At 46.9% G+C, this 17,220-nt stretch overlaps 1 protein-coding gene, 1 long non-coding RNA gene and 1 pseudogene across 2 annotated transcripts in view; 1 reads left to right on the forward strand and 2 right to left on the reverse strand.

The window, feature by feature from the left end:
- Positions 1-9,888, reverse strand: part of JPH2 (junctophilin 2) — a 64,643-nt gene extending 54,755 nt beyond the window's left edge. Inside the window, exon 1 of the mRNA XM_036322778.1 lies at positions 8,226-9,888. Within this exon, the coding sequence (XP_036178671.1) occupies positions 8,226-8,604 (379 nt within the window). The 5' untranslated portion in view covers positions 8,605-9,888. The remainder of the gene's footprint in view (positions 1-8,225) is intronic.
- Positions 9,261-13,219, forward strand: LOC118663326. Its single transcript, XR_004970016.1, has 4 exons — positions 9,261-9,324; positions 9,874-10,062; positions 12,240-12,414; positions 13,163-13,219. It is a non-coding gene; the product is annotated as an uncharacterized LOC118663326 (long non-coding RNA).
- A 70-nt stretch (positions 13,220-13,289) lies between these two features.
- On the reverse strand, positions 13,290-15,397 carry LOC118663228 (annotated as a pseudogene).
- Between the last annotated feature and the right edge of the window lie 1,823 nt (positions 15,398-17,220).

Raw genomic sequence — 17,220 nt, forward strand, 5'->3', positions numbered from 1 at the left:
AATGTCATTAAAAAATAAAAGGAACAGAAACGATTGTGCATGCCAAACAGCATTTCCTGCAGGCCTCGGTGAGCGACCCCCACTCTGAGCCCTCAGCACCATGTGCTTGAACACTCCCAGACTCAGGGTGCTCACTATGCGAATGGCAGGAGGAGGGGTGCTGGAGTTCTCACTGCCCCTGGATCGCTCTATGGATTCTGTCAGCTAGGTCTAGACCCTCAACTCTCAGTTACACAGGAGCGAGTAGGGGCCCTGGATGCTGCGCTCGAGACCAGGCCTAATTGCTCACCTGCTTAGGAAGGATAGGAGACAACAGGACAACGCTCTGATCTATGGCAGGAAGAAAGCCCTGCACCCCGCACCCCACCCTCCACCAGGGCCCTCAGAAAATGAGACTCCACATTCTTTGCAAGGGTGTTTCAGCAAGGGCTGGTCCAGGCAACAGCTGCTGGGGACATGGAATTAGCAGGCCCTGGAAACTCAGCAAATCCCAGGAGACCAGCCTTGGACGGGGGACTTGGCCAGTTGGACACATGCATCACAGAAAACAAGGCCACAGAGGGGAAAGAGTAATTACGCCCATTTCCCTGTCTTGCTGAGAGTCCACTCTGCTCCCCCCGGGGTCCCAGATAAGGCCAGGGAGCTGGCATGACTGCAACTCAGCCGGCTGTCACACTGACGCCTGGCTGTGAACTGAGGCATGAGATTTTCAAGATGAGGTTAAATTATGCTGATTCTACATTCGAAATGGAACCATGCCTGGCATGGATTTCATCTACACTGGCAGGACTCAAGGCAGAACTAAGTGAATCAAAGTCGTGGCTTATTAACTGCTCCAAAGTCAAAAGCTAATTTTGCAGGCCATCCTGAATTAGTTCGCCCTTTGGACTGTACACAGAAATACAGAAAGGAGAATATATGTCTCAACATTCCTATGTGATAAGCATTATGCTAGGTTCTCTTATGTATCATCTCATTTCATTGTTTCAATCATGTTGAGAAGGAGTTTGACATCCTTAATAGGAAAAGGAAATGGAAGCTCAGAAAGGTTACACAATGTCCCCAGGTTCATAGAATTAAGAAGTGCCACAGCTGGGATTTGAACTCAGATCTGGCTACTCTAAGCCCCAAGTGCTTAAGGACCATGTGTCTCCCTTTAGTACTACCAGACTCTCTTAGGACTTCTACACATGATGTTTAATAGCAATAAAGAAATTTTCAATTAAAAGATGTTTTTCTTAAATCTGAAAGTCAAAAACAAACAAAAAAATCATATTAGAATGAAGAAATTAATTTAGCAAGGTAAAAGGATCCAAAGCCAATATACAAAAGTAATTGTTTCTATAACCTAGCAGTGAACAACTAGAAAAATAAAATTTAAAATGCCATTTACTACATCATAAAAAATACTTAATTTTATTTAACAAAAGATATGCAAGACATGGAAAACTGCAAAGCATTGCAGAGTGAATTAAAGACCTGAATAAATAGGGATATATATACCATGTCCCTGGACTGGAAGACTCATTGCTGTTAAGATAACCATGCTTTCCAAACTGATGCATAGATCAAATGCATTTTTAATAAAATTCCCAGCAAACTTTGTAATAGAACTCTACGAGCTGGTTTTATAATGGAAATAGAAATGGAACTAACCTAGAATAACCCAAACAATCTTGAACAAGAAGAGCAAAGTTGGAGGATTTACTCTGATTTCAAGTTTACTATAAGGTTCCAGTAACCAAGGCAGCGTGATATTGGCATAAAGATGGACAAATAGGTCAATAGAAAAAATATTCCTTTGGGGAGCAATTAAATAAATAAATATGGAGGCTGATTCAAGGAACACATATCGCAGGCCCAGATAATGTGACACCAGGCATCACTGCTTAGGACTTCATCCTGGCAAATTCATTTAGCTTCTATGTCCAGAGTCAGTTGGGCTAAAATGAGTTGAAATTATCCACTTTGGGGAGGAGAAAAAAATTGAACATATTTAGAACAAAGAAGCTTGGGTTTTTGACCCAGTTGTCATAGTTAAACACATAAAAATAGTTTTTCCAGCATGTAATAATAATAAAAGTGCTAAACAGATGCCAAACGCTGTTCTAAATGCTTTTACATATATCCGGGCATCATTTAATTCTCTCAGCAAGATAGAATAATAGTTCTCTATCAATAGGATCGAGTAAAAGAAAATAGCAAGTACTGCATTGAGAAAGGGATGATCTTATGATGTCTTATGATGAACATTTTACATTTGTGTGTGTGCGCATAGGATCAAAATATGAAGTACATACTCCACACTGGGTTGCAATCATGAACATTTCAAAGCTGCTAGTGTAGTCAATGAGAGAGTTGTTAAGAAGCCTAAATCATATAATGCATGGAAGGTTCTTAGCACAGAGCCTGAGCTTCACTCATGTTTCCTGGGCAGCTGCATGGGGCCCTGAGCTTAGAGGGCCCTGCACGTGTTTAATGCTCTGCTGTCGCCATCTGAAGTACTTACTGATTTGGTAGAAGGGGCCCCACATGTTCATTTGGCACTGCTCGTCCTGATTCTTTTCTGTAGTCATTTTTCATTCGTTAAAATACTTATATTATGAAATATTATCAGGTATTATCAAATTCTACCTCTGTCTCTTGTTAGCTAGAGGGCTGTGAGTGAGAATACTTAAAATAATCTGTGTCTAAGTTTCCTCATCTATAAAATAGGGGTAATGCAGTCACTATAGAAAACGGTATGGAGATTCCTCAAAAAATTAAAAATAGAGCTGACATACGCTAGCAATTCCTCTTCTGGTATTCATAGGAAGAAGACAGAAATACTAATTTGAAAATAATACTAATATGCACCCCTAGTTCATTGCAGCATTATTAGTGATAATTAAGATATGGAAGCAACCTAGATGCCCACAAATAAATGGATGGATAAAGAAGATTGGTGAATATATACAATGGGATGTTATTCAGCCACCAAAAGAATGAAATCTTGCCATTTTCAACAACATGGATAGATCCTAAGAGCATTATGTTAAGTGGAATAAGTCAGAGAAAGATAAATACCGTACGACCTCACTTATATGTGGAACATTAAAAAAATGAATAAACAAAACAAAACAGAAGTAGGCCCATAGATATAGAGAACAAGCTGATGGTTGCCAAAAAAGGGGTGGGGGGATGGAAATTTAAAAAATATTTTTTTTAATACAAGAAACAGAGAATATATAATTTTTTCAACAAATGGTCTTACCTGAAAACAAAATAAATAAAAAATTAAAACGTTTCATCTACTACGGAAGATAACTCATCCCTTAGTCTTTTCTTTTCCTGGCCAATTAAACCAATTATTTTAACTTATCTCATAAAATAAGGTAAAATAAGATAGGAGTGATATTAGCACCTCCCCGTAAGGTTGCTGTGAGAGTTTAAGTAACACATGTGCCACATGCCAAGAACAGCACCCCGCACATTGTCCACACTTCCCAAGTGTTAACTATTATTATTATTACTACTACTATTATTAATAGCCTTATGGGAAAGCTGGTTTTTCCACTGCACATTTGGGCGAGGGGATTATTGAGTTACATCAATAGTTGGGGAACTTGGTTTAATAACCTGTTTGAGCACCAGATTATTTTGAGAATCTGAGGCTTTCTGAGGAAACACCTCCCAGAGGAACACAGATAGTCCATGCGCATATGCACACATCTTGCATGGCATACATCTCGCCTCAGCTTTAGGGCATTTATAGGCCTCTGAGGCCAAGGCTTGGGGCCCCGGTCCACAACCTCAGAAACCATCGCTCACTGAAGGCCCTTCTAGTCCTGAAGTCTGTGGGTCTCTGGGAACAGCCAGGCACCCCGCAGTGTACTACTGGAGGGCCCGGGCTATGCTTGCTTTGGAGTTTTACCGTAAGTCAGCAGCTATTTTTAGTTTGGCTATATATGGCCAGGGGAGTAAAGGGCTATAGGCAGGGGGAGGGTGCCAAGAGGCTTACAGCAGGTTTAGGGGCCAGAGCCCCTGTGCCTGTACCACCGTCCCCTTCCCACCAGACAATGGGAGGGCTTACCCTCCAGCCAGAGAGACACTTTAGAATCATGACTTTCAAACTTTCTGACCACAATACAAAAGTTTAGTAAGAAATAAAGTTGCTATTATAATACACACATAAATGTAGACATTTATACACTGAGTGGCCAGATTATTATGACCACCCCATCAGTACTTCATTGACACTTCCAAAAATACTGAATATTAAAAACTTCCTAAGCAAATACTCTCAAGGTTTTATTATTATTATTATTTGCATAACTAATTCACTTCACACACACACACATACATACACACACACTATGTCTCCAACTGAACAAATATTTTAGGAAACAATGCTTTATCTGATTCTCTATGAAACACTGTGATGCTTTCTATTCTATTCTTTCCTTAGAAAAAATGCAGGTCATGACCCACTGTGCCACCTGTTAATGGATTGACACCTCCATTTTGGAAGAGTGCAGTTTTCTTCGGTTTACAGCAGGCACCTATACCATTTGACTGCCAGGTAAGGTGGGGAGTGGAGGAAAGGGGGCACATGGTCCCTTTGATCACGACATCTCAGAACTTCGGAGAAGATGCAAGTTTCAGCTCAGTCTCCGGCTGGACAGCAAGTTTTGGACCTCCTGGCTTTGTACCCTTTCTCTCCACCTGGAGCACTCGTCCTCCACCCTGTCACCCGGCTGACTCCATTCATAGGAGCCTGGCTTGCCACTTACTCCAGGAAGCCTCCCTGAATGCCTGTCTGGTTAGCGGCCTGCCTCTGGCTCCCTTAGTCCCCGGTGGGTACTCCCCTGCCGGGTAGTCAACGCACTTAGTACAATTTCACGTTAGAGTCTCTGGAAGGCAGGTACCTTTTCATTCTGTTCATTTCTCTACTCTCTCCCTACCACCCAGTGTGGTGTAGTGCTGGCTAAATAAAAAGCACTCAATACATTTTTAGTGAATGAATTAATGATAGTTAATAGTAATGATCGCAACTACCATTTATTTATTTTTATTCCTCACCCGAGGATATTTTTTTCATTGATTTGTTTTTAGAGAGCGTGGAGGGGAGGGAGGAGGGAGAGAGAGAGAGAGAGAGAGAGAGAGAGAGAGAGAGAGAGAGAGAGAGGGAAACATCGATGTGAAAGAGACACATTGATTGGTTACCTCCCACACACACCCCGGTCTGGGCTGGGGATTGAGCCTGCAACCGAGGTATGTGCCCTTAACCAGGAATCAAACCTGTGGACCCTTCGGTCTGCAGGCTGACACTAACCACTGAGAAAACCAACCAGGGCAGCAGCTACCATTTATTGAGTGCCCATTTATCCCATGAGAAGTCTTAGTAGAGATTAGGATAAACTCATTTTATGGATGAGGAAACTAAGGCTCTAAGAGATTAAAGAATGTGATGGAGCCAGGATGTGTAATAACCCAGGGCTACCCGACTCCCAACCTTTCTAAGCACAGGATCTTAATTGTCCACATTCCGCCCAGCGCTACCAGAATGGGGCAAAGGGCAGGTCCTTAACAAACCCTCGGGGAACCGATGACAGGTTGATTAAAGAGATTTTCCAAAGCAGTGGCCACATCTAATTTTGGAGAGTTGTACCTCGTGTGTGGCTTGGGAGAGAGGATCTGTGAGGTTTCTAGGCTGCCTGAAAGTGGGGTTCTCTCATTTGGGAAAAGAGGCTGGACCAGGTCTTCTGGTCACCTGACTACACCTCGGATCATACCCAGGCCCCTGCAAAGCCTCCTTGATCTGGCCCATGCCCACATCTCCCGGCCGCCGCTGCCTGCTCCCCTCAGTCACTCTGTTCCTGACACCCTGGCGCTCTTGCTGTTCCTCAAGCACCCCAAGCCCAGTCCTGCCTCAGGGCCTTTGCAAGGGCCACTCCTGCTGCGGGGAAGTCTTCACTCTAGAACTCTCCATCCTGCTTCTCAGACTACCCTATCCAAAACATCACCCTCTTCCTTCTTTGCTTTTTTTCTCATAACACTCACAACTTCTGGAAATTACATGTGTTTTCCAGTTTATTTCTGTCTTCATGAGACAGGAAGCTTCCTGAGGACTTTGCTTGTTCACTGCCCCAGCCCCTGGAACTCATGTAGGATGGTGCCTGGCATATAGATGATGCTCTGTAATATTGGTTGCATGAATAAATGAGCCCCCCCCAACACACACACACACTCCCTTTAGACATATCAGGAGATCAACCTATAGCTTCCCCAAAATATGTGTCCCCGTGACTCACATCCAGGCCCCAATCATACACACCTTGGTTTGCAAGAGGAAAGAGAAGAAACATTTGACACCCATGCACTGTGCACCACTTTGCAACAGGAATTGGTACCTGGCAAGCACTCAAGGGTTATCTCCATCTTACAGCCAGAGAAATCGAGGCCTGCTCTCTGCTTGTCCCTAGTGCTTACATAGTACTGGGCACAAACATCTAGTGAATTGCATTGCGCTGAATTGCAGAAGTTCAGCAACAGCTCACGGTCACTGAATTAGGAAGTGTGGTACACAGAATTAGGAAGTGTGGTACCAGAATTTGTCCTCAGTGCTGTCCAGTTCCAGCCAGTGCTGTGCCACCGCCATGGCACACATAGAAACTCCAGGGATATAACCTCGTTAACATCCGGACACTTTCGAGGGTGGGCCCTCGCCAGATACCCACCGACTGGCAGCCCAGTCATCCCATCCTGCACCGGGGACCACTCTCTTTATATGCCCAAGGGCCTCAGCTTGAGCAAACCCTGGGCTGACTATGTCCTTCCTGCCCCCGGCTCCAGTGTCCTCTGGCGCCAAATATGTGTTTTTTTCAATGAGCCATAGCTTTGAGTTATCTGTGTCAGCGCCTCTCCCCAACAGGGCACGTGAGGGAGGCCTAGAATGACCCTGGGCTGGAAGGACCCTGAATGAACACTTACAGCGGGAGCCAGCAAACTTTTCCTGTCGTCGAATAGTAAATCTTTTCGGCTTTTGAGCCAAGAGACAAAATTGAGGATGTCATGTAGGGACTTTCATATCATTTTCACAAACAGTGTTGTTCTTTTGATTTTCCCCCCAAACATTTCAAAATGTAAAATTACTGTCGGCTCCCAGGCTGCAAAAAGCAGGCAGCAGGCCAGTTTGGCCTGCTCTCTAAAGTTTGCAAGCCCCTGTTTTAAAGCAATACTCCTTATGCTTTAACGTGCATAAGAATTGCTGGATGAGCTTAAAATAGATGTCTGGGTTGACCCTCAGATTCCGATTTAGCAGGTCTAGGGGGGACCCCTGAATTTGCATTTATTTCTGATGCTACCTGTCCACTGACTACATTTTGAGTGCTTATTTGAAAATACCCCATTTTATGGATGAGGAAACTGAGGCCAAGATAAGTGGTATGTTCAAAGTTACCCCCAGTGGAGGAGGTAATGATATCTATTCTGCCAATTCCCAGGGCTGTTTTGCCACAGAAAATTCCTCTCCATTTCCTGAACCCACTGAGTTCTCTCCTGCTTCTGAGCTTTTTACTTATTTTTCTCTCTCCCACTCCCGCCCTCACAAATGCAATTTCCCCGTCAAGATCCAACTCACATGTCCCCTCTTCTAAAGCATCCTTCTCTTTACTGCCACAGCACTCTGTACATACTTGTATATAATGGTTTGTCTACAAGCCTATCTTTGAAGCCTTGGGCTGTCTCTTATTCCTCTTTATGTCCCTTTACAAGGCTTGCAAATAGGAAGTATCACAGAAATATGCACCGAACAAAAGACTGCATGCATGGATGGGTGAGTGGATGAATGAATGTTTTATGATCTATTCCTTGAAAATCATTTTCTTGGCAAAGTTGAGCCTAGACCCCGATTCTCCTAGAGCACAAGCTAGAGTCTATTCCGCAGTTGATGGCAAACCTAGCATGTGAACAGCAGCAGTTACATCTTAATGAATGTGTGCTGGGTGTGTGTTTATATGGCAGGCCTTTCCTAAGCACTCCTGCCAGTCCTCTCCATAGGCCTTGATTGGCCCCACCTTTCCTAACAAGAGAGTGGGTCCTGGAGAGGTAGTTTGCCTGAAGTCACATGGTAAATAACTCCCTGGCCCCTCTGCTTCTGTGTCATCGTGCCCCTTGCCTCCGCCTCCACCAGTGCTCCTCACCACCTGGGCCCTACCCCCGCTGCAGGCCCCAGCTGGGCTCACCTCCGTCTGCATAGGTCTCAGTGCCGTAGCCGTCCTGCAGGCCGTTGTTCCAAGTGCCCTCGTACTTGGCTCCGCTGCTGCTGCTCTGCCGGGTTCCATAGCGTCCCTTGAAGCCGTGTGTCCACTCGCCCTTGTAGAGCCAGCGTCCCTTGGTCTCTATGCCCAGCCCATGCCGTTTGCCCTGGCTCCAGTATCCCTCGAAGGTGTTGCCGCTGGGCCAGGTGTAGACGCCCGCCACTTCAAAGCCAAAGTTCCAGGAGCCCGCGTACTCGCCCTGGCCCTTGGGGCCTGTGCACAGCCCGTGCCCGTGGGCCTTTCCATTCTCCCAGCCTCCACAGTACGCCCCCCCGTCGTCAAAGTCAAAGCGGCCCCCACTCATCTCATCATAGCCCCCGACAACCTGACTGCCCTCCAGCTTGGGGGTCGAGGGCGATGGGGGTGCCCCCACTCACCACCGCCGCACCCCAGCAGGGGGAAAGCAAGGTGCCACCAGAGGCTGAGTGAGCCCAGGAGCCAAGTCAGCACTGGGTGGGCTGGTCAGTGCCATGCCTGGGAGGCCCCCTCAGTCAGCCAGAGGAAGGCTGCCAGTTGGGAAGGAAGCAGGAAGGAGAGATTCAGAGCCTCCACAGAGCATCCCGAGTCTGGCTTCCATGGAGTCAAAGGAAAAACGCTGTGATCCCTTTAAGAAGCACTGCGAAAGGGTGGGGTGGCGGGGTCCCCAGGCCGTCTCAAAGAGGGAAATTCCCCTCGGTGACCGTCCCAGCCCCCAGGCTGAATTCCTGCAGCCCGCTGGCCCCTTCTCCTCTACCCGTGGGTGTGGGGTGTGCGGGGCTGTCGATCTCCTCGAGGCTGCCCCGCCCCTGTCCAATCCTGCCCTCCTCCCGGGACAGAAAGGTCAGTGTTGCCCTAACAAGGCCATTGGATCTCAGAAGCTGCTCCCAAAATAACCCCCTGGCCAGCCCAGCCTCCTTCAAAGTGGGAGGGGTGTTTCAGATGGGGCTGGTGCTTCAGACCCTGGGAGGGGCTGGAGGGATGAGGAAGGGAAGCTGAGAACAAAGTGTAGGCAGCTGGGGCGATCTGATGGCTCCTCTTCCCCTGGGTAAGAGCTCTCTTCCACCTCAGGGTTCCCAGAGTCTGTGGGAGCGAGCGGGCGGAGGAACTGGGAAGGGAGGGGAGGGAGACTCGCAGAACACCCTGTGCTGGCACACTCAGAACCCCCCAGAGCAAATCTCAGCCCCACCGCCACTCACATGCCCTCACAGGTCCTGGGGCTCCGGCACCACTGCCAACCCCAAAAAAGGAATCTAGTGACTACAGAGAAAGGAATGGGGCCTGGTTTCACAGATGCTTTTGAAAGCAGAGAAGTGAGGGTCTAGAAGCGGAGTCTGGAGCTGCAGCAGGCCTGGGTCCAGAGCTCATGCACAACCCGAATTCCCCCCACCCAGGAACCCTGAGAAAACCCGGGGGAGCCAGCGCAAAGGCTCGGAGCACTCCCGTTCTCTCTCCTGCGGGGTAAATACCTCCTCTGAAGGCGAGGAGTCTGTCTGTCCTCCATCTCTGAGACAGAGTTGCCAGTTGTGTTAGAAGGAGTTCATCTCAGAAACACTCAAGGATCATGATTTTTTTTTTGTTTAATTCTCTTTCCAAGTTCTTCTGCTCTGGTGTCCTAAGAGCCGGTGAAGCCAGACTTCATAAAGTTCCTGGGGCAGGTCAGGTTCCCAAGCTCCAGCGAAAGGGACACATAAATCTCCATGACATGAAGCTGTGGCCGGGGCTAATGACTGGAAATCCCAACTGAGCCCAGGGTTAACAGGAGCATGGAGTAACTCCGAGGAAGGTGGGAACCACCAAGAACAGGAAGCTCTGTGTGTGTGTGAGGGGGCGTGGGGGAAGGGAAGGGGGGGGGGAGAGAGAGAGAGAGAGAGAGAGAGAGAGAGAGAGAGACGGGGGAGGGGAGGATAGAGACCATTAAGAAAGCAAGCACAGGAAGTCTCTGAGAACATTACACGATTATCTGATTTCAAACTTATCATACCCAAATTGCAGAATGACTTAGGCCACTTAAAATCACGGCAGAAGTTTGTTCATTTCAGAAACGGATAGAAAATGTTTTCTTCCTCCCAGCTGATTCCTAGTTCTTAAGACTTGGCTCCTTCATCGTTCACAGCCCCCTGCCTTGAAGGGCCCCTTTCGTGTCCACGTTTCACCCCCAAGTAGAAACACCCAGCCTCCGCACGCACTATCACTGGCTGTTTGCCAAGGCGACAGCGAGTAGCAATAGATAAAGACTTGTATCATCTGGGTTTTGTCTCACCACCCGGCCAGGCTGACTGACAGCCTGCGTGCACACTTCGCTAAGAACAACACCTCGATGCTGTCCCCAGAGAGTTCTGCTCTTGCCACTTCTCACCTAAGTCCCTGGAGAATCCCCCCTTTCTTTCTAGCTCTGCTCTCCAAGGGAGGGGAAAGGACATCTTACACTGGAAGCCTTTTGTAGTTAAATGCTGAGCAAATCACCATAATACTGTTCTAAGGCTGCCTGGCTGCTGTGTCCTAGAGGACCGTTCACCTACATAAATTTAGCCAGTTCCCCCATGCGGCTCCCTACAGTGGTTCCCTACCAAGGGCCTGTACACATAACAGTCACCAGTATAACTCAAAAGACACAAACAGATTCCAGACCCCTCCCCCCACCCCCAACCTACTGAATTCAATTGTCCTGGGTGGAGGCCAGGACAGTTAAATTCTTTTTAAAAGATCAGACGAATCTGACTCTCATTCCTGGTTAAGAACCACTGTAATGTCAAATTAAGAAACTGTTTCTTAATATAACATTTACATATTCATGAATCTACTTACTTAACATAGGCTATGTATGTTACCAAACTCAAGGGGTTCACTGCTTTGGGGTACTTTATTCAAAAATGAGACATGGTTGTCCCAAGGTAGTTTTATTTACTTGCAGCAAGTAAAGAAGATGAGGAGTTATAACCAAAGCTCTGTCTCCTGGAAGGGAGGGTTAGCCATTGCTTAGAGACACTATTTGGTCACTTTCATGTTGTTTTTGATGTTTGTGTGGGGTTTTTTTGCAGTTGGCTACTTTCATCCCCTTGAAGTTCTTGTCACCTCATCCTGTTTACTGGTATATCTGCAAAATACTATGCTACATTTTAATATTAAGCAAGAAATACCATTTAGTAAGAATGGTCCAAACCTTGAGACCCTTGTTCTATCTAACACTTGGGGTAAATAATTGTGGAGTTAGATATCTGTTCAAATCCCAAGTTGTGTGACCTTGAACCAATTGTTAATTTCTGTAAGCCACAAATTCTTCACCTGCAAAAGTACCTTTCTCAAAGTGTTATTAATATTAAGGCTAAAGTATCTACCTTATATGGCTGGGTAAAGATTATATGACTTAATACCTTTTTAAAAAAGACTGAGAACACACTACACAACTAATAAACTTTAGCTATTATTAATATTATCTTCACCTGATGTTACTTTTCAAACTATTATGCTTAATAAAATAGTCACCAGAGGGAAGCGATCACTCCCTAAATATTAAGCACAGTGAAGTACTCCTTACTCTTCCCAGTATGTGTTCACTCAACATTACCCTGTGGTTTTTCATTTTTAAACTGATAAACTATGTTACTGTTAAAGGGACACTTTGACTTCTTAAAAGTTTAAGTAAATTCTTTGCCAAATTTGCTACTGGCCTTACCGGGACCAGGTTGAGCTTCTTGACCCCGCCATCACTTTCTGGCCCTGCCCTTTAAACCCATACGGCTCAGGGAAAGGGAGACCTCTTGTGGCCAGAGGTGCGTTAAAACAGCTTTTCCTTAGGAAAAGGAAGTTCTTTCCACCAAATGGAATTTACTAAAACTTGTAGTGAATTTAAACTGTTTTTAAAAGTATCTACCTCATTCCTCTTTTTCCCGGGTCTTTTCTTGCTCTGTGGTTCTTTGGTCGGATGGGGTAGTCACTGTGTCCTATGCTTCTCAACTTAAGCGTGACTGCTGACTGGTTCCTTATCTCCTCCTGAGTCCAAGCCCTTATAATGGAGAGAAGGGAACTGAAAATCCAGAACAGAGAGGACTGCACATGGAAACCCACCTGAGTTCTCAGCGCTGAAGACTCGACTGAAGAAGCCTCATCTCCCCAGACCAGGCTCCTGGCTGGTTAGGTAACTTCCCATGCTGGCTCCTCCCCCCACCTGAGAGGTGTTTTGAAGCAAGGATTATCTTCATTCCAAAACAATGCATGAACACCTACTCTGTGCCTGGCACTCCGGCTCATCTTTGTATGCCCTTGCCTGCACATAGTGGGTTCCCCTAATCTCTCCCTCTCCTTAGCATTTGGCAGCTGGCAGCTCCCTTCTTAAAATGCTTTTTCATTTGACGTCTAGAACTCCTCTCTTGGTTCTATTCCTGCTGATACTACTCAGTTTTTTGCTGGTTCCTCCTCATTCCCCTGCCCTCTACACCCTGAGAATGTCCCAGAGCTTGGTCCTTGAGCTGATTATCTACATTTGCTTCCGAGGTGATCTCCTTCAGTCTCATAGTTTAAATATAAGCATCCTCTATCTCCAGCCTGAACTGCTCTCCTATCTTCAGTCATATATCCCACCAGCAACTTAACAGCTCTACAAGATGTCATAAGCATCTCAGACTTAATGAAATCAAAACCAAATTTCCAATTTCTTCTCCTAGACCTGTTCTCCAGGTTATTAACACCATTGGAAATCACCCTAATTCCAATCTGTCTCTCACACCTGATGTCCATTAGCAAATCACTTCAGCTCTGCCTTCAAAGTGATTTCAGAACAGCTCTCTCCTGTACTGCCAAGTGCCCAGGCCACTGGAAACTATGGCCTGATTTACTGCAATAGCCTCCTAACTGCTCTCCTTGTTTCCTTCCCCTGCTCCCCCTAGGCCAGTGGTCGGCAAACTCATTAGTCAACAGAGCCAGATATCAACAGTGCTTCTTCAAAATAGACTTGCCCAGGCCGAAAACCGACTTCTGCGCATGGGCCACGAAGTTTCAATCACACTGTACGTGCGCCCGCACGTGGTATTTTGTGGAAGAGCCACACTCTAGGGGCCAAAAAGCCGCATGTGGCTCGCGAGGCACAGTTTGCCAACCACGGCCCTAGTCCACACACAGCAGCCAGTGCTCTTTTAAAAGGCCGGGTCTTTGCAGCTCAGTCCCCAATGTGGGGCGTGCAGGAGGCAGCCCATAAATGATTTGATTTCTCTATTTCTCTCTCCCTCTCTCTCCCTCTCTGAAATAATAATAATAATAAAAGCCCAGCCAGCTTGCTCAGTGGTTATTTTTTTTTTTAAAGAAACTGGTGCCTGTCCACAGCAAAGCTTCTGCTCTTTTGAAGTCTTAAATCGTTTAAATTTAAAAAAAAAAAAAAGACAAAAAAATTTAAACAAAACTGAAGGGAGAAAACGCAAAAAAGCTTCACTTTGCTGGAGCTCCAGCAGTCGGGAGATGGCCGCCGGCCGGCCGGGCACCTGTACCCTCTGCGGTCCTCTGTGAGACTTGACGAGACTGTGGGTCCCGGGGATCAACCTAGCTTAAAAACAACCAAGATGCTTTGCCCTGAATTTTAAGCAGCACGTGTGACCTGGGCCATTCTGGTTTCAAGTTCAAAGGCATCAGGCCGGTCCTGTGGGTTAGCATATCTTTCAAGAGCTGCTTGATCCCCTCAGACATGGAAGTCCTGCGTTTCTGGGGGATGTGCAGCTCCATCTTTGGATTTTCTAGCAGCGCCTCACCAACAGGGACGATCTCGGTCCCCTGTTTGACTGATATAGGTCCCCAGGAGCTCCTTCTTGGTCTCAGAGGCAATGAAAGTGATTCTTTCTATCATTGCCCAGATGATAATGCCCAGGGCAAAGATGTAAGCCTTGGCTGTGTAGTGTCCCCCCCAGACTTCAGGGGCCATGTAGAAGTCTGAGCCGCAGGCTGAGGACAGCCAGTACTTATTCACATCTACATTTTTGTTGTTTTGATTACCCTCTTTGCCTCCGGGGGCTAGCCCAGCACAGACCTTGCTTAGTCCAAAGTCTGCCACCTTGAGGATGGGGGTGCCAGACCTCTCCGTGATAAGGATGCTGTCTGTCTGGCTTTAGGTCCCTGTGCACGATGTGGTTTTTGTGCAGGAAGGCAATGGCGCTTGTGAGCTGTAGCATGAAGCTTTTGTTGGTGGCTGGGTCGGGCCTCCGGGACAGGACGTACTGATTCAGGTCTCCACCTTCACAGAACTCCATGACAAACCAGAGATAACAGGGCTCCTCAGCATAACCCAGGATCCGTTCTCCTTTGAGCGAGGTCTCCACCAGGCGCAGGTAAAGCTGTGAGTTCTTGTTGCCATGGCTCATGCGCTGGGCTAGGCCGTTGCGCTGCAGGACACACGCCTCAAACTGCACCACGTTCTGGTGGCGCCGCTTGAGACTGGTCAGGGCCCAGAACTCCGCCAGCGCCAGCTCCACGTTTTCCCGGGCGTCGCAGCGAATCTTCTTGACCGCCACCCGGCCCCGCTCCTCGTAAACCACGCCGTAGCTGCCGCGCCCGATCTCGGCCACCAGACTGCAGCGCGGCTGCGCGGACCCGCAGCCACCCTCGGGCCACCGCCGACCCAAGTAGGCCTGGCTGGGGCTTCGGCCGCCACCGGATCCATGGCCTGGGCCGCAGCCACTGGCCTCAGCTTCGCGCTGGGCGCCCGCGGCACTGGGCTAGGTCACAGTTTGATTGCTGGTCAGGGCATATGCCGGGGCTGTGGGCTCCATCCCCAGTGCGGGGCATGCATCATCATGGATGTTTCTCTCACTCCCTCTCTGAAATCAATAAAAAAGTTTATTTTTTAAAAAGACCATGTCTGATATGTCTCTTCTCCAAACCCAAATGGTTCCTTACCTCCTCCTGAGTTGAAGCCTTTACAATGGCCTAAAGGGTCCTCCATGAACTGCCCCTGCCCTCTGCCTCTGTGACCTCGCCTGCCTCAAGACAGATATTCTTGCTGTTCCTCTAAACACCCACATGGCTCGCTCCCTCACTTTCTTCAGGTCTCAGCTCAAATGTCACCGTATCAGAGGCTTATCTGATCACCCCAAATAAAATATCAGCCCCTCCCCCTGTCCAGCCCTGATTACCCCCATCCTCTCTCCACAGCACTTTCTCTGAGGACAAGGATAAGTTCTGCTTATTGTTCTATTCCTAGTATAGTGTTTCTGGTGTTTCGTAGACTCTTGGTAAATGTGCTAAATAAGTGAATGAGTATTCAATGAGTAATTATTAATACACATGTCAGGATGCTCTTCTCAACATCAGAGTATTAATTTCTCAATCCACAGTCTGAATCCGTTTCCCAGGACACATCAGAGAAGGATGAGTTCTGTAAGTGGCACTCACCGAAGGTCAAATGTCCCAATGAGGGATGCATATTAATGTTGGCCCAAATAGGACTGAACAGAGTAATTTTTAACTTTAAGATTCATGTTTTGAGGAAGATATTGAAGTGTAAATACTTACAATTCATTCCTGCAAATCTGGAATGCCTAAGCTTCCATCCAAGTTTGGATTTCTTCAACAGGCTACTCAAACATTGGAACTTTCTTTTTCATCCCGACACCTCCTCCTCCTAACTTTGAAAGGAATGTGCACCATTCTTCATTCTCTGGTGACTGTTCTGTTAATATACAGAACGAAGCAAATAACCAGACGACTGGTTTAAAAAGCAAACCGAAAAAGATTTACGGACTTGGGAACCACCTGAATTCAAGTAGCATGTTAAGCCCATTTGCTCCATTACTCTCCAGTAAAAAAGGTGACAAGAGTTGTGGAGGTGAGCGTGGGTGGTGGGTACAGTCAGCTCTAATGGCCTACATTAGTGATTCTCAAAGTGTGGTCTGGGCCAAAACCGGTTTGGCTCAGTGGATAGAGCCTCGGCCTGTGGACTGAAAGGTCCCAGGTTCGATGCTGGTCAAGGGCATGTACCTGGGTTGCGGGCACATCCCCAGTAGGAGATGTGCAGGAGGCAGCTGATCGATGTTTCTAACTCTCTATCTCTCTCCCTTCCTCTCTGTAAAAAATCAATAAAATATACTTTAAAAAAAATTAAAAAAACAGTGTGGTCTGGGAATCTACTCTTTCAGAGGATCTGCAAGGCCAAAGCTATAGTCATTAAAAGTTAGGTGACATATATAAAATTAACATTATTTTTTCAAACTCTTTGTCTCACAGGTGGTTTTCCAGGTCACATGGCAGGCAATGTCACAAGAGACTAAATGCAGAAGCAGACATGAGAATCTAGCTGTCTTCAATTAAGCCAAACATTACAGGGATTTGCAAAAATGTAAAACAATGCAACTCTCCTCATTAAATACTTTTTTTTGGAAAAATTGTTTTCCAATTTAGAGTCTATATATATAAAAACCTAATATGCAAAGTGTCTCCTCAGGAGTCAACCAACCGGGAGTTCGATCACTCGCTATGATGTGTGCTGACCACCAAGGGGGTGGCGCAGAACGCAGGCAGGCCCAGCCGGCAGCTGGTAGCTGGGGGAAGGCCCTGGCCGGCAGCTGGCAGCCACTAGGGACTCTACCCATGTATGAATTTCATGCACTGGGCCTCTAGTATCCTAATAAAAGGGTAATATGCAAATTAACCATCACTCTGTCACAAAGATGGTGGCACCCATAGCCACAAGATGGCAGTACCCAGTCCTCTCAGCCCCACCGGAGCCCCTGAGTCCCAGGGGGCGGCCGCTGAGAGCAGGGAGCATGAGTGGCCTAGTGGAATGCTTGCTGTATAAACAAGCACCTTCTGTTAGCATTATGAGACCAGTACCTGTTACAGTCCCTAGTGCTGTGATGGAAGGCATTCTGCTGCCTTGCTTGATGCACACAGCCTTCAGATACTACTCAATCCACACTAAACTAGTAACTAGCTGGAGTCTCTCACTAAAGTTCAGGGCTTTTCC

Source organism: Myotis myotis, unplaced genomic scaffold (genome assembly GCF_014108235.1).
Source record: "Myotis myotis isolate mMyoMyo1 unplaced genomic scaffold, mMyoMyo1.p scaffold_m19_p_9, whole genome shotgun sequence".
NCBI lineage: Eukaryota > Metazoa > Chordata > Mammalia > Chiroptera > Vespertilionidae > Myotis > Myotis myotis.